The sequence below is a fragment of the Sturnira hondurensis genome, unplaced genomic scaffold (genome assembly GCF_014824575.4).
Source record: "Sturnira hondurensis isolate 20B ecotype Veracruz unplaced genomic scaffold, ASM1482457v3 Scaffold0017338, whole genome shotgun sequence".
Taxonomy (NCBI): Eukaryota; Metazoa; Chordata; class Mammalia; order Chiroptera; family Phyllostomidae; genus Sturnira; species Sturnira hondurensis.
The window spans coordinates 978,039-999,968 of NW_028089969.1; the positions used below are offsets into that span (position 1 = coordinate 978,039).

The 21,930-nt window shown below is 33.4% G+C and overlaps 1 protein-coding gene across 2 annotated transcripts; it reads right to left on the reverse strand.

Moving 5' to 3' along the window:
- Positions 1–4,334: 4,334 nt before the first annotated feature.
- On the reverse strand, positions 4,335–21,783 carry CEP76 (centrosomal protein 76). 2 transcript variants are annotated; one of them, XM_037067624.1, is made up of 12 exons: positions 21,495–21,783; positions 20,342–20,497; positions 19,217–19,298; positions 18,354–18,578; positions 17,252–17,338; positions 15,672–15,769; positions 15,184–15,312; positions 11,650–11,838; positions 9,271–9,437; positions 7,833–8,166; positions 6,524–6,741; positions 4,335–5,731 (listed from the first exon to the last, which is right to left on the reverse strand). In XM_037067624.1, the coding sequence occupies exons 1-12, from the start codon at positions 21,555–21,557 to the stop codon at positions 5,593–5,595; spliced, it is 1,887 nt and encodes a 628-aa protein (XP_036923519.1). In that variant the 5' UTR covers positions 21,558–21,783; the 3' UTR covers positions 4,335–5,592. The 2 variants fall into 2 exon arrangements, with proteins under 2 accessions (XP_036923519.1, XP_036923518.1); XM_037067623.1 differs by having other exon boundaries at positions 17,153–17,338.
- Positions 21,784–21,930: the final 147 nt, after the last annotated feature.

Consider the following 21,930-nt stretch of genomic DNA (forward strand, 5'->3'; position numbering starts at 1 on the left):
AAACATGTGGTACTGGCATGATAGAATATACTGGTATAACAGGAATAGAATCAAGAGTCCAGAAATGAACCATACATCTATGGTATAATGATTTTCAACAAGGATGACAAGACTGTTCAACAGGGGACAGATTTGTCTTTCCAACAAATGGTGCTAAGACAACTGGATATTCACATGCAAAAGAATAAAGTTGGATCCTTACCTCACAACATATATAAAAATTAGTGAAAGTGGATCAAAGACCTGAAAGTAAGAACTAGAAGTATAAAACTTACAGGAAAAAAATAGGGGTAAATAAATCTTCTTGATCTTAGATTTGGCAATGAATTGTTAGATAAGACAAAATCAAGAGCCACACATATAACATAGATACATTGAGTTTTATAAAAATTTAGTACTTCACAGGACACAATCAAGAAAGTAAAGACAACCACAGAATAGAAAATATTTACCCATCATGTATCTGATACAGGATTTGTATCTAGAATATATAAAGAGGGTCCAGCAGAGTGGCACAGTGGAAGTGTGCAGGGCCCATAACCCAGAGGTGGATAGACAGAATACAGAAAGAACTCTTACAACTCAATAAAAGACAAAGTACCCAATTAAAAAATGGGCAAAGAATCTGAATAGACATTTCTTCAAAGCAAGTATACAAATGGTCAAAAATCACATGAAAAGATGCTAAACAAAATTAGTAACCGGGAAAATGCAAATAAAACCCGCAATGAATTACCTCTACACCCACTAGAGTGGCTAGAATTGAAAAAGTTACATAATTATAGGTGTTAACAAGAGTATGGAGAACTCAAACCCTCATACACCACAGGTGAGGCTGAAAAATGGTGCCACTGCTTTGGAAAACTATTTGACAGTCCACCAAAATGTTGAATGTAGAGTTACCATATGATCCAGCAAATCATCTCCTAGATACATACATAAAGCCATGGAAAATGGAAACGTGTCCACACAAAACCTAGTACACTGAATGCCTATAGCAGCATTATTCATACACAGTCAAAAGGTGGAAACAACCAGAATGTCTATTGACTGACAAATGGATAAACACATATGAGATCCATCCAATGGACTATTATTTGCCCACAAAAAGGAAATAGTGATACACGTCAAAACGTGGATGAACCCTAAAGATATTATGCTAATGTGAAGAAGCCAGACATGAAAAACCATATATGATTTCACTCACATGAAATTCCAGAATAAGGAAATCTATATAGAAGGTAGATTAGTAGTTGTTCAGAGGTTTGAGTGGTAGGAGTAGCGGTTAGGGAATGGGGAGACAGGATAATTGCTAAAGGGTACAGGATTTTTTTTGAGGTGATGAATGTTCTAAAAAACTGGTGACAGTTGCATATCTCTCTTTATAGTACTGAACCGTGTGCTTTAGGTTGGTTAATTTTTTGGTATGCAAATGATCTCAGTAAAGCTGTTAAAAAATTTTTAATGATGAAAAATCTGTTTGCTTGTGTTCAAATTGAATAGATTTTTGTAACCTTCTGACAATTATCTACGTTTGTGTTACAATTGTTCCCATTCCCTCAACATACATTTTGGCAAAGAAAAGATTTTGTAAAAGTTAAATAAATGACCAATTATAACTCATTTGTAAATAAATGGATTTCAGAATTAATTCTCAGAATAGGCTGAATATGACTCAAATATTTTCTAGATGCTATTAGTGGGCACTATCCAGGTACATCAATCATTTACTGAAACTTTACCCAAATGGTAGAATTTGATATGCCTTTATATAATTGGCATATCACAAGGAATATCAGGCAGCTCAGTGCCTCTCAGGGCCTCAGGTTCCCTAGGTCATCCTCCCTATAAAGTGATCCTAGCCTCATTTGTCAGTGACTTGATACCCTATATGTTACTCCAATTTTTTTTAGGTTACGTGATAGGTACCATAAAAGACAGATGTCTTCTATATTCCTCTTGGGTAGAACCACTAATATGGTAAATGGAAAACTGGACTGGAACGGTGGCTTGAAGAGTGAGCAGCACATTTTTTTTAAATGGAGGAGATAGCACTATTGGCATCAAAATTTTTCCATACTATATGCTAGATGGTCACACCCAATACCATCCCCACAGAGAGAAAAACTCACATTTGTACACACAGAAGTATAGCAAAAAAAAAAAAAAGATAAACAGGTAAGTAAATTCAGTCAAAACTTAGCTCTAGAACTAATCTGCTACTAGGTATGTATCCTTTTTGGACAGGAAACTGAACTTACCTATAACTTAGGTGAACTGGAATACCTAAGACTCCTATCAAGTCCAAAACCCTGTAATCCCAGACCATAAATATTAAATCACATGTAAAAAGAGTATAAACATAACGTAGTTAAAATGCTAGTTTTGATCAGACCAACTACCTTCAAATACACTAGAAAACATCTGTTTTGGACCATTAGTACAAGTCCAAATTCAGTAGAATCAGAGAAAGCTTTTATTTCATAGGAATCTATGTGAATTATCTACCAGCTGAAATAACCTCCTCTTTCCTTATAATATCCATGACTATTTCAACACTGGTGTCAAGTAGTTAATTCACAAACCAGTTTTATAAATCAAATGTACTTACAATGACTATGCCAACCAAATATCAGAAAATATTATACTTTCAATACCCACATTTAATGCATTCAATACCCACATTTAATGCATTTAATTAATTAAATGTAGAATATACTATATAAACAGTATGTTAAGGTTCTTCGAAACTGGGTGGCTTCTAGTTTGTGTTTCACTTAAAGATTTTATATAGGTTTCGGCCAATCTGTTTCTTAACTACCAACAGCTGGAAAGCAACGCTAATTTCAATGGTATAAAAAAGTTAAGTGCACATTAAAAACACCATTCAGTTACTGTACTTTGTACCTAAGTGAAGTATAAAATTATTTGAGTGAAAGAAAATTGAGATAGCAAACTATAGTCTAATCTATCTTCTTGTTTAGTAAAGCACGAAATCAGAAGTGTGAATGAAGTAGTTTAAACAATCGATAGTTCACAAATAACATATTCTGATGGTCAGACATCTGTCAGAGAATACTACTTTAGAAGCAATTTTTTTTTTAAGTTGAAAGACAGAAACATTGATTTGTTGTTCCACTTATTTATGCATTCTTGGGATGATTCTTGTATATGCCCACAGGGGATCGAACCCACAACTCTGATGTAACAGGATGACACTCTAACCAACTGAGCTAACCAGCCAGAGCCTATGAGTAATATTCTTTTCAAATATAAAGTGTATACTTTATTTGGCTCAAGTCTTGACTTTGTTAAGAAACAGAAAATTGGGTTTCAAGTATGTGTAACTTTCTAGAACTTAGAAGTTATAGATATATTTCTGCAGATCTAAAAATGTACACTTCGATAAGGTAATTGGAGTGTTCAGTTATTTGGAGCTGAATTTAATAATTTTATTCAAAAGGTTCATGCTTGAGTAATGAAGTTTCTAGGTTTCTGATATTCTTCTACTAAATAAGTATACCTATATATTAGATATAGAGTACTATGTAAATGCAGTCAAAAAGAACACAAGACATAAAAAAATTTTATCTTTTTAATAGAAAAACAACTTTTATGACAGAGCTAAATACACAAGGTAAATTAAATTTTTTAAAAGAAATATTATTATAAGTAGTGGAATTTTAATGATAAATGCACTGAAATAACCTTTTGCAATAAACCATATTTGGAGAAAAACGTTAATTCATGTCAGATTCTATTAAAGTGCATAAAAAGTAAATTTATTTTAAAATTTATACTAAAGGAGCATTTGTAAATACATGAAGCCCAGTCTCAATGATAGTATAGCCTTCATCTTAATATAGTTTGCCTCTTAATACATGTCTCATGGTTTGTTCCACAAGTTAAAAATTCCTAAAGCCTACCAAGCAATTTTCTCTATTGATAGCTTTATGAGTAATTTTGGCAACAGAATAAAAAAGTCTTAATTCCTATTTTGCTAATTTTCTAAAGTCAAATCAGTCTCACAAAAAACACCTTATTGTTGCTTTCAATGAAAATTGACAGAAGGGGGATATTTTCAGACTTTTAAAACAAGTTACACCATAAATATTTGTATTTAAAAATAAAACAAAAGGTAACTTTTAGGACATCTTTTGATGTTTAACTTGTTACAAAACATTAAATCATTTTATTTGCAATGGCAAATTAATGAAACACATAACTTGTAGAACCAACTGGTATACAATTATTTTCTTAGTTACTTTCTTTTTTTTTTAATCCTCACCCAGGAATATGTTTTTACTGATTTTTAGAGAAGAAAAGGAGGGAGGGGAAGGAGAGAGGAAGAGAGGAGAGGGAGGCAGAGATAGAGAGAGGCAGGCAGATATGAGAAAGAAACATCAGTTGCCTTCTGTACATGCCCCAACTGGGATCAAACTGCAACATAGCTATGTGCCCTAACTGGCTATCAAACTGGCAACCGTTTTGGTGTATGGACAACACTCTGACCAAATGAGCCACCAGGCTAGGACCAATTACTTAAGGATACTGGTAAGACCTGTGCACAGAGATGCTGAATGACAGTCAAACCTATCATTTACATTACTCAGCGTCTTATCGATACAAAAAAAGTCAAACTGCTATTCTTTTCAATGGCTTGTTCGCTGGTAAAACTTGCTCAATTTTAAAACAAACGTCAGCACAGAGTCAATCATGTATGCTTCTTTTTACCTGGCCTCACACAAGGAGTCTCTGATTTATATTAGTCAGACATATATATGCTGCTGTTTTTATCATAATAAAATACAAAACAGAAAGAAAAAAATGTTTTCTTTCTGGAAAACACGGAATCCATGACAAGGCTAGTTAGTTAGTAATGAATTCTTTGACCACAGAACATCAGCAACAGATGCCAAATATTAATTACAGGTAACAATTTGTCAATAGCACAACAAAAGGGTACAATAAATTTTTCTAAAATACCTAATAATTTTTATAATGAATAAATTTAACAAATACTTATAAATTATTCATGTACTTTCATTCATATCAGATTTGTATTGTTATTAGTACTTGTGCTTTTCCAGTGCTAGTTTTTTCCTAATCTTGCATCAAAATTTTCCCATAAATCTCTGGAAAGTCACAAATATTCCTATGACCACGATGAAAATCTGCTGTGAGGTTAATTTCTCATCTATATAAATAATCCCATTAATCTAAGAATAATGATAACAATAATTTTACTATGGCTCAAACCCTCAGACAACTATCTTTCTGATTACTTATTAATATAAAGAAAACTAAGTACCTTTTACATTCATTATTTAAACTACTGAATACCTGTGAAAAAATAGTATTTATTATAATAGACTATACACTAATCCATACTAAATTCCACTCAATTTTATACAAGTGTTTCATCCTTAATTTTTAAATACACACATCATAATTTCCATTTCAAACATTATAGGTATAAACAAAACTGAAATATGACACTCAAGCCAGATTATGATTTTTAAAATAACTCCTAAACATATCCTATTGGTAAAATCCCAATAAAACGCAGGTATCCTTATAGAAATGTTAGTCCTATAATACTGAGCGATATTTACAAGCAAACATGATCCAAACAGCACATGCAGATTCAGGATAAGTAAACACTCGGACACGAACAGCCAGTCGCACTTGGTCTCCACGGCAACAGATTATTTCTTCACAGAAAGGAGACCTACAGAAGGAATAAAATTTATTAAATTGAGAAGTACACATAGGCTTTATTTTATTTTCAAGTTAGTATTTTAATTATTTTTTATTTTTTTAAATATTTTATTTATTTTTAGACAGAGGAAAAGGGAGGGAGAAAGAGGGCAACATCAACGTGTGGTTGTCTCTCACGCATCCCCCACCAGGGACCTGCTCTGCAACCCAGGCATGTGCCCTAACTGAGAATCAAACCCTCGACCCTTTGGTTGGAAGGCCAGTGTTCAAAATCCACTGAGCCACACCAACCAGGGCAAATTAATTAAATTTTTTAGAGAGGGGTAAGGGAGAAAGAAACATCAATTTGCATATTTATACATTCATTAGTTGCTTCTTGTATATATATGCCCTGACCAGGGACTGAACTCACAACCTTGGTGTATCAGAACTATACTCTAACCAAATGAGCTACCCTGGCCAGGGCCATAAATTGGTATTTTAAATAATATTTTAAAATCCTGTATCTGCTTCTAATGGCTCCATAATTTCAACAAGCTATTCAAATAATGGCCTATTTTCCTATAATTTAAAAAATTACACTAGTCAAGATCTGAGATCCTCAACCAAAACTGCACCAAAATCACTGGGAAAACTATCCCAAACTATCAAGAGCTACATTGCAGACCTAATAATCACAATCTGTGGCAAGGAAGTTAAGTCAATATAAAAGTTCCCCATGCAATTCTGAACTCATTCCTAAATAACTGATTTCTAAGATTCCTCCTCAAAACCATTTATGAATTCATAAGTTCCATCTTACCGAAGACATGTAGCAAACGCACGCCTTGCATTTCTATACACAAAATGTATTGGGAACCCTTTAAATGTGTGACCATCAGGTACAGCCCTCCTTATGGCATCCTGAAATTCTTCATTGCCTGCAGATATACTTGTTGTACGCTCAAATTCATAAGAAGCCAAAGCTGGTGATAAGAGATAAGAAAGCTGGTCTTCCCAAACAGTAGTGAGGCCAAGATCCTATGGCAATCAAAAGAAAAAAAGTAAATTACATGAACATTTGAAAAATCAATTATATGTCCCTGGCTAGGCAATTCAGTTGGTTAGAATGTTGTCCCAATACACCAAGGCTGCAGATTTGATCTCCAGTCAGGGCACATACAATAATCAACCAATTAACACATAAATAAGTCAAAAAAACAAATCAATGTTGGTCTCTCTCTCCCTTTGCTTCTAAAATCAATCAATAAAAATCATGACTTATTTATGATTAATCAAAAAAAATGCTGATTATTTTAAAATATGTCAAGATTTTTAAAACCTGTCAATTTTTAAACTTCCTATTAATTATAAAAATACATAAAAACTATAGGTATCAGGTTTCTTTACTTCTTAAAGAAAACAAAAAACAAAAACATTCAATATAATGTTAGTGAAGACTCAAAATTCTACACTGTTTTAAAAAAGATTTTATTTATTTTTAGAGAGGTGAAGGGAGAAAGGGAGAGAAGCAGCAGTGTGTGGTTGCCTCTTGTGCACCCCATATGGGGACTTGGCCCGCAACCCAGGCATGTGCCCTGACTGGGAATTGAACCCACCACCCTTTGGTTTGCAGGCTGGCACTCTGTCCACTGATAGAGCCACACCAATCAGGGCAAATTCTATACTTCTTTAACATCCACTAGAAAAGATCACATGAAATAGTCCTACTATGGAAGACAGTGTCAGTAAATTTTGAGGTCACATTTTATTTAAATTTACAGTTTAGTGAGATTGAATGTGCTTAGTTTGATTGCTTCTATGATAGAGTCAAGTGTAGGAAAGAAGACAACAAACTGCATATATAATTAAACTCAAACATTTATTGGGCACTTACTCTTTATTTCTGGAAGTAATAAATTCTGTTAAGTATTGGTGAATTTAGAAATTTCTGGGTCTCAGAACTTAATTTTCATGATTTTTAAAACTATAAGCTTCATAAAGGTAAAGACCGTATTTGCTTTGTTCAGGGCTAGAATACTGACTGACACTATCATACACACCTTCCCAAAACCGTTTATATATAAACAAATGAACAAATGTGTAAAACTACAAATTTCAGTGTTAATTACCTTCCTGTGCTCTGACACTAGTAACCTTAGCTGCATTTCTATTTCATTACTTGTTACAGAAGCATCAATTGTGGATGCACAAAGAGGTGGAAAGGGAGGAAGGGATGTTGTAGCTCCTGGAGCACACACAGATTTAATTGCTTCTTCACTCATGGGTTTCCATTTAGATTCATCATTCAAATCAAATACACAGATTTCTACTGAGTCTGAGGACTGACAATTTCCCAGAAACATCTGATGATTGAAAACACAACCAATTGTTCGATACGGATACAGTGGTTTGGGCTGTTCAGCAACTGGAGGTTCATCAGGATTGGTAGATTTGTGGATGTACCTAAAAAAGATAAATCATGATTTTATATAAGAACTTAAAAATTAGGAAGGCAGCATCTTACTGAGGACACTTAATGCCCTATTTCCCAGGACTGGAGTTTTAATACTTACTTTTCCCTTCTTATATTTCTATAATTTGATTACTCTATATTGATTACATAGCATAACTCATGCTATAAAAACCTAATTTATTCCTTTAACATGAGAATATCTTCTTTGTGTATTGTTAAGATAAAAAAAACACGTATCTCAATTAATACAATTATAATAATAATTTAGCTACACCCATGGCCTGGTAGCTCAGGTTGTTAGAGCATCATCCTGAGATTCCAAGGTTGCAGGTTCAGTCCCTGGTCAGGGCACCTATAAGAATCAACCAATGAAAGTATAAATAAGGGGAACAACAAACAGATGTTTCTCTAGCTCTCTCCTTTCCTCTCTCTCTCTCTATAGCTGATAAAATTAAAATAATTTATCTATATAAGATGAAGTAAAAATAATCAAAATGATTATTAACTAGAAAAAAAGAACCCAGAAAAATGAGAAAAGGGCTCAGGGCTGTGCCTTTAGGATCTCCAATATTTAAAAATAAGATAAAGAAAAACTGAGAAGAGTCAAAGTAAAAGTAATGAAACTGAAAGATACTGCTATGAGGAAAGAGAATGTCTGAGGAAGTAAGAAGCATTTAATACTTTGAAAATCTGATGATAAGCAATAATACTAAAAAAAAAATGTCCAGTGAATTCATCGACATGGAGTTGATCACATCAAATCCAAAAGAAATCATGATTTCAACATTTATTTTTAGGCTTAGGGACTGTCATCAGAAAAAGCATATGACAATTATATAAAATTAAAAGTAAATATACTATAATTTATTTTTTTGCCAATATTATGTTGGTAAAGAATATTTTAGGTGTACAAATTTCCTTAGAGTTTAATTACATAACTCTTTTAACTGAAGTAATTTTTTACACAGTCACTGAAAAGACTGTAATAACTAAAATTAACATGTAGCTTTAAGTACCATCAATATAAACAAAGAACCTACAATTTAAAACATTTGCATCTTTTTAAAATATCTTTGTAAACTTAGCTGGCAAACCTGTGTCCTGTTAAGCTCTCCCAAAAAGTGACAGTTCCATCAGTTCCACAAGTCATAACCCAAGCATGAGGTACTCCTTTTGCTTTAGTTCCAACGCAGACAAAGGCTTCTAATCCATATCCAAGAAGAAGGCTACACAGAAGGTTAGCATGATCTTCACAGTCACCCTAGAAAAATACAATGAAATAAAAAATTAAGAAGCTGTTCCTTCATATCATCTTCTTGTTAAATATTTAAATACAAAATGACAATAAAAAGTATCATTAACTTTTAACCATTAGTCCAGTGTTAAGCTGAAACAATAGAGATGGAAGAGAACATATGAAATTTAGAAGAACCTAATTTTACAAAGTACTCACAAATCTAATAATCATAACATTTATACTTTAAGAGGGTACACTGATATTCAAGAGCTTATAAAGAACTCATATAACATAGAAAAGCAGTAAGATTTTAAAAAGGTACAATAAGAGAACATGGACAAGCTGACAAATCATAGAGCAGGAAATGCAAATAAACAGAAAAATATACAAAGTGAAAACAATGAGTCACAGTAGCTACATATGATTATTGAAAAAACACATAGGAAAAATAAGTGGATATAATACAACAAAATGCCAACAATGGCTATAATGAGGGTGGCTATATATAATTTTCCCTTCTAAAATATTTTCTAAGTTCTCTTTGAGAATGTTATATTACTTTCATAATTTAAAAAAATTATAAAAACTATAAAATAAAAAATATCTGATATGTTCTGTGAAAAACCATATTAAACAGTAAGGTTACAATTACATGAAGCTATGTATTTAAGCATAGGAATACAGGTAATATGCAAAAGCGTAAAAAACTACTGAGTTCGGTATTAGAGTGGATGACATCTTTACCCTCAAAATTTTGCATTTATGGCTCTCCACTGTTGCTTTTTATTAACTGCAATAAATAGCATTTTATTATCATTAAATTGACTTGAGAAAAATATCATATCCAACCTTTTAGACCCAGTAATTTCTATATTGAGATTTTATGCTTTTTTTAAAAGCCCCAACAATACAACCAAAAATGTTCAATGCAAAAAATCATTCTCAATGACAGCGAAATACTGGAAACAAACCTAACACAGCCAAAAGAAACAGTCCTTACAATGGGGAAATAGTTAAGTACATTTTATTTCAACTCAAGAAAACTTTACACAGCCATTTAAAGACAAAGATCATAAAGACTAGCAACACATAGGTAAATGTTCATAGCATAATGTTCAATTATAAAGCAGGACACAAATTTTACTTATATCAATTGTATGTATAGAAGGAAAATAATACATAACAGGAGGAAAACATAAAAATATAAATTAAAGACATAATAAATTGGTAATAAAATTATGGGTGAAATTTCACTTTCACTTTTGTAATTCTGTTTTTTGTGCCAGAAAAATTTTTTAATAATTTTTAAGTTTCTAACTTAAGCTATGCTTTCTTTATAAATAAACTTAAAATAAAACAGTGAATCAAAAGTGTGTTTATTTCCTTTATCAAAAACTATTTACATAGTAATTTTAAATACATACCATTCTTACTATGTTTGAAATAAAAAGCTTAAATCTTTTGGAAACTACAGCTTGAGAATAAATCAAAATAATTTTGATAAGTAATATTTAACTGTTTTCAATTATCTTTAAGACAAAATTGTTCTAACTGAAAATGAATCTCTGATATAGTTTCTTCCATTGCATGAGCATGCCTTGTAAATATCTATACCAGTTACATAACTTCAGACTACACAAAACTGCTTCAAAACAATAACACAATAATTTTTTTTCTGTTCTATTTCAACAGAATTGGAATGCTAAAGACAGTCTGACTTATTTTTACATTATCAGCATTTTTGGAACACATAAGATTAGGAAATATCCCATAATTACACAAACTCCTAAATATATACTCATATTCAATACTAAACAAAACACCAATGAATCCAAGAATTTTTCCATATTCATTCCGTACTACCAATTTTCTCTTTTTAAAAAACATGTGTCTAAGCAAACTTTAATACATGAATAGTACTAGACCACCACAGTACTGGTCCTGGTGCTTTCACTCACTCAGTGTTTACCTCTATATCTTGATTTCTGACCTAATAGTACTTGCAAACCCCTACCTCACAGAAATCACATTACATTAAATAACTACACAAGAAAATGAAGATGCTAAGTTTTTTTCTTTATTATTGACATTGAAATGTTAAGAAAAATAGTAAAAAGATTATAACTTGTTAAATTGACAGTATGTACATTTTTGTGTTAATTATTTTACAAATACACCATAAATTCACAGTAATTATGATTTACTGCTTTTTAATGCTATTATGTATATAGGATACCTTATTTCTACAGAGAAAGGCCAGCAGAGTGCACCACTGTTCCTGTTTACCTCCTCCTCCAATAACAGGGGCTCTTTCATAACCAAGGACATTTACGAATCTTGCTGCTTGCCTTGGGGTATCCAGAAGCCGCCCAGCTCGAAGTGGTTTAACATAGGAACAGACGGGTCTATTTATCCCATTTTCATCCTGGAGGAAGAGGGGGAAAACATCTGTAATGAAAGGTTAATCATTTCCAATTTTAACATCTCTTCTTAGAGTACATTAACTGTGTGTTAAAACAATTCTGGATAACACTAAGTGATGGATTACCTTAAATCCAGTAGTAGGATGCTGAGTGCTATGCATACAATTCATCTTTAAATCCTGGTAACATCTGTTACTTTCATTTCATAGATGAAACTGAAGCTACAGCCATTATGCAACAGGGCCAGGATTCAACTACTGAGCTTACTCCAAAGAACATGAACTATCATATGTATGACCCATCAATCCCACTCCTTGATACATATCCAAAGTAACTGAAATCGGTATCTCAAAAAGATATTTGCACACCCAAGTTCTCTGCAGCATTATTCACAACAGCCAAGGTATGTAAACAACCAACATGTTCTTCAACGAATGAATAGATAAAGAAAATGTGGTACATACACACACTGTGCTTTTATTCATTAGTGACAAAGGAGGAAATCCTGCCATTTGCAATATGGGTGAACCTGAGTACAATGTGATAAGTGAAATAAGCCAGGCAGAAAAAGACACATACTGTATGGTATCCCTTACATATGGAATCTTAAAAAAAAGCTAGGTTCACAGAAATGGTAGTTGGGAGGAGAATGGGTGATACAGGTCAAAAGGTACAAATTTTCAGGTATACTTTTCTTAGCACACACACACAAAACTTAACTATGTGAGGTGATGGTTGTGCTCATTATCTTGATCTTGGTAATCTTTCCACAATACATATCAAATGAATACTGAATACTTTAGATATATATCATATGTTCGTCATTTATTCCACAATAAGGTTAAAAAAATCCTCTAAAAAAAGGTAAGCAGGTGGGTGGGAGATAAGCCAAAGTATTCTTTCATATTATCATACATAATTTAGTAACATATATCCAAACAGAACAAATAACTTCTGATTAGCTGATAATTCAGAGCTCATTTTTAAGTTGTTTCTATCTGGAGACCTACAGGAAACAATGATTTTGTTAACCAAGTCAACTGAAAGCAGAGTTCTGAAAATCGTTTTAGAAAACATCTTACATTTTAAATATAGGATGTATCCTAGCACTTGAACTGAATACTATGGATACAAAAATCTCTGATGGTTATTCACCACTGTGCTTTTAGAGTTAATATTATCAAAACCCTTATTTTCCTTAATTTCATGATTACTGATTTGATAAACTCAAAGGGTCATTTTTTTTAAAGATTTTTATTTATTCATCTTTAGAGGGGAAGGGAAGGAGAGAGGGAAAGAAATATCAATGTATGGTTGCCTCTCATGCGTCCCCTCCCCGGAACTGGGAACTGGCCTGCAACCCAGGCATGTGCTCTGACTGGGAATTGAACCGCGATTCTGTGGTTCGCAGGCCCGCGCTCAATCCACTGAGCTACACCAACCAGGGCTTCAAAGGGCCATTTTTTATTCAAAGTTCAGAGATGATTTAAAACTGTTACGGCAAGGCTCTTAAAAAATACAACCTAACTCACCCAACAGAAACACCATATATTTGAATTATCAGAACCACTGACGTCTTTCTATACCACAATAACGTAATTTTCCCAATATATTACTATTTATACTTGATTATTATAAGATCATGAATTTTTATATGATGCAGAGCAAAATGACTATTATGATTTCTACTCATATTAATTCTAAAAGGCACTGATTCCCACTCCCACCCCACCCCCCATCCTCTCTCATCACTACTCTTACCACCTTCTTCATGGTGGTTACTTACTCTCCATTGGTCTATGCTACCCTAGGAGTTAGAAATAGAGACAAAATGAAGGGATCAACTAGAACAGCTGAAATAGGACAAGGTAAGAACCAAGGACAGGTAAGGAAACTAAGAACAGAGAAAAGAGAAGAAGAGAAATTTAGGCACAGAGTGTTTTAAAGCACTGATTTTTTTTTTTTTTTAAACACTGAAGGGGACACAGAAGCAACTCAAGCTCCAGTCAGGATCCTCTAACTTTTTCTCTGTGATTCTCTCAGAAGGTACTGTTTTTTAAAATAGAAAATCATGATTCTAATTTTGGAGGGAATTAGGAAACTATTACTTGGATTTCCTTTTACATTAATTCAACATTACTAATAACTTAGTATAGTAAGAGAATATTAAGTCCTAAAATCACAAACTGAACACCAAAACATATGGGTGCATAGGAGTGCATATTTTGAACATCAAAAGGATAGCCTCAATCTTCAAGTGATTTGTAATATTTTCTTAAAACTAAATGGTCTTAAGGTCAATTTCTGTAACTTATTTAATTTTTGCACAGAAAATATACAAACTATCACTAAAACAACAATAGATTATTAAGGGCAATATCCCTGGGCATTCTATAGATGTTTGGTTAGGATAAAGGTGATTAATTTAGTTCCTGTGTGGGCCAGTTTGTCCTATTCTTACAACTCCACTAACTGGCAAGAAAGGAATGAAAATGTAAAAACAATGGATGCATTTCCCCTAAGCTAGGCATCAACAGAAGCACCCTGGAATACAAGATATATCATTACTTATTTCATTATAGTAATATTCCTAATATTACCTAAATATATCCCCATAAACTATTTAAATATCTTAAAATTTTCAGTATTTCAACCTCTAAACCTGTACTGTCTAAAAGAATTCCACTAACCATATGTGGCTATTTAAGTTTTAATTAATAAAATTTTAGCCCCGGCTGGTGCAGCTCAGTGGATTGAGCGCAGGCCTGCAAACCACACCATCGCAGTTCGATTCCCAGTCAGGGCACATGCCTGGGTTGCAGGCCAGGTCCCCAGTAGGGGACACATGAGAGGCAACCCCACATTGATGTTTCTCTCCCTCTCTTTCTCCTTCCCTTCCCCTCTCTAAAAAATAAATCAATAAATTTTTTTTTTTAAAAAAAAGAGTTTAAGAATACAGTTAAAAATGAAAAGCAAAATAAAACAAAGATTGTATTACTGTATTTTCAGACTATAAGACGCACCCCCCCCCAGGAATAATGGTTGTTGATCCTGTTTACATTTACATTTACGTTGGTGAAATATTATGTTATTTATGTTACTAAATATTTTACCACTTTTGCTTCAAAAATTTTTTCCTATTTTCCTCCTCTAAAACCTACAACTTATAGCCCGAAAAATATCACTTACCTACTCAGAAAAAAAGAGTATTACAAAATTATCATTCTATTTTACAAATAAATTTTCATTTTTCTAGAATTGTAAAAATTCAAGTTAAATAAAATGCATATAAACAAACAGTAAATATCAAATACAGGTGTGAATCTTTTCTAATACAATTTACAAACCTGAGCAAAAATCTTGACCAGCCGTGAGTTGTGTGAGGGTCGAATTTGCAAATATTCTCTCCACCACTGCTTAGCATATACAAGAAATAATCGCTCTTTCTCTGCAGTTTTCTGACGTTCCAAAGCAAGCTTGAAATTTAAAAAAAAATCAATTTCTATTCATTCTTCTTAATTACTATAAAATATGTAACAAATCTATGCACTTCTTTCCATCTCTACCACCACCCTAATCTAAGCCACCATCATCTTATCTATAAGAGACTCATGACTGACTTCCCTATTTCTTCTCTTCCCCCAATACAACCCAATCTCCATACGAGTGATCTTTTTCTCCCAAAGCATTACAAAATACTGAAATTTATTGTCATTCTCTTGCTTAAACTAATATATTGTAATTTTCTTTAAAAAAGAGTGCTTTCTAGGATCAACAGGTAAATACACTACTATGAAAACACATATACAAAGAAAAGAAATTTAGGATTATTTACCTGTGTGTTCACTACTTCTTGAGATAATGTTTGATTGAGTGGTGGGTACATCTCAAGTTTTATATTTAAAATTCCCACAGAAACTTTTGATTCTGTGCCTATAAATATAAGTAAATATTTAGAACTTCAGGTTTTAATACTATATATATTTAGTCTACCAAAGTCTAATCAAAATAATTAAAGCATTTTGTGCTTTACCATTTCTATGGAATAAAGATAATATTCACCTTTAATATTCACATTAAAAATAAAGAAAATCAAATTAGTTTTCATAGGGTACAAAGGCCTTCATCTAATTTTAAGGAGATTACCTATTTTCTTAGCTTCCTAATCACATTTTAAGGGACTTTTCAGACCTAAAGGATTTGGAAACCTTAATTTTTACCTTAATTAAATATATAATGCCAACCAGACATATTTAAACCGAAGTCAAAGCAACTGTTAATATCTCATTCTCAGAAAATATTTATACTTTTTGTCACATATAGTAATTCCCATTTATCCCTTCCCATTTTTCACATCACATGTGAGTACAAATTTTTAATCCATGCCTGTATGTAATGAATTAGAAAACAAATATACTTCACAACAAACAATTTAATATTTCTTTGGTGAATCAGAATATATTTGTTTGCAGGTCATAAGAATACACATCATGTTTGGTCTGTATGTGAAGACAAATAATGGGTATTACATTTGAAAATAAGCATCCTACATAAAACTTTTTTCTCTACTTTCTATTTAAGGAAAAACACACTCATTTGAAAATCTCAATTACTAAGGCTACACTGCCCAGTGGCCAGATTTAAAACTGCGATTAAGTTTCAATAACAAGAACTTTCATTATGTTAAGGATAAAACACTGGCAGCTTTTACTTTTTCAATATATTAGTAAACATGTATTACAAACTAAGTATTTATGCAAGTCCAAGGAGACAATGGTCAATAAGATAAGCACCATCTCTATCCTCAAAGCACTATTTATTTATATTGACATTTAGCAAGTTAGCACCTCTTTGAGTACCAGTTTTCCACATGTAAAAGGGTAAAAAAAATTTACCACAAGAACAGGTGCTGCAGGAAAACACCAGTACTAATGGGGATGCACTAACTCCTGGGGTGTGCTAGAATGGAGATATTCTGTGTGTGCATGCATGCATGAAAGTGTGCAGCCTCTTAATCTTCTCTATAGCCTCACATAAAATCAAATAAGTCTGAAAAAGAAAATCCTCAAAATTTCTATATCTATTTCCTAGGAAAGAAATTTTCACTAAGACAAGGCCAAAATGACTGTGAAGTTCTGCACGCATACTATTCTTCAAGACATGTCCTAAGACTGTAACACTGGAGTTCGATCGTAATTCTAAAGAAATTCTCCAACATTTTTGGCTCTTGGTTTATAACAGCATTTTAAAAATATAAAGTATATTTATAAACAAACTGAGGCTATAAAAATATAACAGTGGTATTAATCATCATACCTACACCCATAAGTTCCACAGTAAGATTAGTCACTCCATTTTCTGAGCCCAAAACTGATCGCCATTCAAGAAAATAGGATGCTACTAAAGTGGTCTCACCAAATATATCTGTTTTGATTAGCACCATATGGATTGGATCACTTATTGATAACATTGTTGTAGAATCAGCCATTCTAGTCCCATCACCTAGCAATAGAAACATCAAACAAAAAAAATAACACCACGTTACATATTCAGCCAGGCCAAAATAAAATACTTTACTGAAAACTATTAAAACCTTTATAAAAACAAATAGAATAATCTGATAATGTCTCAGAGAGTAGGTGATAAACTGGGAATAAAAGTACAGTCCAATTTCTCACAGCTTTTAAGAGGACTGGAAGATCTGTGATGAGTCATTTTGTTAATTAATGCATTATCAGTGTTTTCTGATCTTTAAGAGATGTCTACTCATTAGAAGTACTTCACTAAACTGTAAGCTACTACAATAATTCAAATATGTCAACATTAATTCCCAAACTACTTTTATGACTAAAACTCCAGAAATAACTGTATTATCTGCCCAAAACTGAAAGATCTAGCACCTTGGAGCTAGCAATTTAAGCCATTAACTGCTTTATTAGGGTAACATTTTTCTCCAGGGAAAAAACTAATATATGTTAGTACTGCATTTAGCAGTACTAAAATTCTGAAGGTATTATTCTACAATTCTGCTAAGTTTACAAATATATTATAAAAATTCCTTCATTGACAAAAATGTACAAAATACCTTCATAGGAAGAAACAGTAAAAAACAAAGGAATCACATATCATAATTTTAAAGTTCAAATATGAGTTACAGATTCACACTTAAACTTTGATTTTCAAAAGTTATATATCATAAATATAGTAATCTTTCATAAATGAGAAGGATCGTGTCTCATTCTCCATTATATCCCCAGTACTTACCTAGCATAACACCATGTACCTAGTATGTATTTTAATATTTATCACTAAATAGTCAAAAAGTACTCTTCAGGGAAAATTAATCAGCAGAAAACAGAGCAAGAAGCAGATTATATAGAAAGGAGCAGTGGGGGAAAAATAAAACGAAAGGATAAGGAGGAAGATTCATCCATTATAAATCTCTCCTTATAGCAAGTTATTATTGTTCTATAATAAAACCTCACAAAGATTTACTCAATTCATTATTGCTCCTTACCTAAGCTTTCTCTGTGTACTTCAAGTAAAAAGCCATCATGAAAATCTGGTTCACAGGCACATGGAACAGGTTTAGAACGAAAACGTTGGTTTCGAAAATGCAAACATAAAGTAAAGGTTGAACAGACTTGTCCTGGTAAAGGCTCAGGTTCTTGCAGATGTTCCAAGAAAGCTTTTCCACCCAAAACCTGAAGGTAAAGATACCTCCGTGTTGGATCAATATTAGCTGTAAAGTGTAGCAATATATATGAGGAAACTGCCAAATAACTTAAGGAATGTGATCAAGACAATAGGAAATAACAATTTGACAAAAATATTTGATAAAACTAAAGACTAGGGAAAAAAATTAAAAAGTAACACAATTATTATTATACCAGGACCATTTGCACCCAGGGAAGAAAAGATACATGATATGATACCTTTTTCTGAGTTTACACTCTGGCTACTTTCTCCAGCTAGAAAGGAGTCAGAGCCAAGGTTTAGGATACCTTTACTGTTAGTTGCTCATCCAACATTCACCTTCACCTCCACAGACCAACTCAGACAATAATCTTGACTCAGCAAAGTGTTGTGAGATAATTACCTTACATTAAAAAAACAAAGCTAAACAATTTTTATAAATTATTAAAACACAAGAAATAGGTGGTCCTGTTTTTGCTTCCACTGTGCTATACATTAAATCTTCTGATATATACTTGATGTAAAACAGAATCTAAGTTCTTTGGATGACAAAAATCTAAGTATTTCATTCTGGGTGGCGGGGGTGGGGGGACTGAAATGTTTTCTGTCAAATACCAAACACTACAGCATATCTACCCACTGTACTACCCACAACTAAATTAATGTTGAAAAAAAACAACATACTTTTTTTTAACAACGTTGATTGTCTATCAGTAAAACAAACTGATTGTTTTGGAGAGGGAGGGAGTTCTTGATCAACATTGTCCTGGAAAAGCAGACAGAAAATCAAAACAAATTAGAAAACAAAAATTATAGTTAACCAAGAAAATGCCAATAATGGAACTAAGAACTGAATCAAAAATAAATAGTATAAACCCCCTCAAAAGACCCCTATTTTCTTCACATAAAATAATGAAAAGTGTGAAAAAGAGGTGATGCAACTGGTTATTCCTAAAGGCTAACATTAAGAAATAAAACTGTCTTAAAAGCAATGTACACAGAATGCTAAAAACAAATCCCTAATACCTAAGGTTAAACTTTCTCTAAACCTTATATAACATTTGGCTTATGTTTCACCATGAACTGATTTTTAATACGGAAGTAACATTCACACAGCAAAAGCTGTTATTAGGTCAATTTTTACAGCAAATGGGTTTACAAACCTCAAAAACCAAAAAAAGAATGATGTGTTAAAATACTTATTCCCTGGTGTTTTATGAAGTCCATCCAATTTTTACATTATACTACCCAGTATTGAGGTCACAGTTTCTCATTATTGCCTCATTTTCAAAAGAAGGCCTACTTACTAATTTGTGCATTCATTCCACTATTGACCTATTTGTATGAAAAGATTGGAAGGTTCTTATGCGTTTATTTTCTTAAATTGATAATTTCTTAATCACAGAGAATATTGTCCCAAAAGTGTTTATTTTAAAAATAAGACTAATCTTTAAAAATTATAGAACAATATTATTAAAAATGAATGAGGTAATGAGGTGCTAATTTTATTTAAATATATAAAGTTAAAGCTAAAAGTTAAAGTTAAAATACTTAAAGTTACAGATACTTAAAGTTAAAATACTTAAAGACCTGGAGGCCATATAACAAAAGAAAAATTCTGTCATTGTAGAGAGAAATACATAGAACTCCAATTTCATTGATACATAATTCTACTTGTTACATTAGCTTGTACTTTAAACACAGGTATTACTACACAAAATGATCTTATTTTAAAGTGGTTTTACTGAAAGGAGAGGCCCCCCAAATATATTTATACTCTCAAATTTCTCCCCCTAAAGGATTACTCACAGTAACAAAATTAAGTTCTTTCATCACATCATCAATGATTCCCCGACGTCTAAGAGCTTTGATCAAATCTTCTGATGATAATTGTTGTTGATCAGGAGCTAATTCTTCCCGTATTGTCTCTGCAAGAATTTCTCTTATTCTGCCATGGACGTCCATCTATGTAGAAAACTTGCATTACAACTTACAATTTTACAATGTAGTCAAATACTGCCACTTGGTAAATTTCTTTCTAAAACACTGACCAAAGAAACAGTTCAGGAAGGCTTCTCCAGCTAATAGCAAAGGTAAAATTGTTATCAGAATTCAATGAAAATAAAGGTAGCTTTTTAAAAGGAAAAAAAACAATAAAATTTAAGATAAAAAACTTTTCGTACAAATTCTAGAAATAATCCCTACTGGTTACGCACTACCTTTGTTACAATATCCCCACAAATAACCACCAAAGAAATCTTTTGAAAGAGTACAGTATCAAAAGAGCACAGACCTATAAGCTGCGATCAAAGAAAAGTGTGAACTTCAGCTTTCAACGTATTAGATGTGACCTAGACTTATTTTCCCTTTATGCATCTGGAAAAAGGAATGCCCTGTCAAGGTGAAATGCTAAACAGCACAAAGCCTGGCATACAAGTACACAATAAACAGTAGTTTTTATTACTTCATCTTATTGCATTCCGTTGAGCATCTCCAAGGCACAATGTTCTTCTTGAGCTCTGAAGTATCACAAATACTTTCATTACAAATCTTTTAGTAATTTATTGCATGACTTCTTGAACATCAATGACATCTCAAGTTTCACCATTAAAGTAATGCCAATTCCTGACCTCTGAATATAACCCTGCTCCAAACACAACTTATACTCATTTGACTTCCAGAAACCATTAGATAAACCCTACGTTTTTACAACTGTCCTACAATACTATTGCCGTTCTATCACCTCAGACTCTTACTAGCACTTTCTTCTGGGCTTGTTCTTTTATCTAGGCTAGTGAGTCTCCCTGGCTTCAAACCCGAAGCTTCGCCCATCCCGCGCTCAGCAGATCTTAGCCTTTGCTCGAGTCCCCGGCAACATGGTGCCATGGTCGGCTGGGAGAAAGGAAACAGGCTGGATAATCGGGGCCACAGGGCGGGTAGAAGAGCGCCCGCGGCCCCTCACCTTGCTCAGCTGCTGGTGGATGAGCTGCTTCAGCTCGGAGGCTTTCTCCGGAGGCAGCGACATGCTGGGGCTGGCGCCTCGCCGCCTATCCTCTCCGATTCAGGTGCCTCAACTCGGCCGGCCCGCCCCGGAGCGTTACTCGCTGCTGAGCACAAAGCTGGCGCGACAGCTAGCCTAGCTCAGCTCCCAAGGGACGCGGCGCCGCGTCAACGAAGGAACCAAGCGGGAACCGTGGCCGCGGCAGCCGCGGTGCCCAACTGTTCTTTTGAAACGAAGGGAACCAGGCCTCGGGGCTGTCCCTAGCCCTGCCTGATCACCTCCACCTGCCCCTTCCCCTCTCTCAGGGTCCCTACTCAGCGACTTCAGCGCCCCCCAATCCATTGTCAGTGTCTTCGGATACGCTATCCCCACCCATATCTCCCTTCCTCGCCGGATC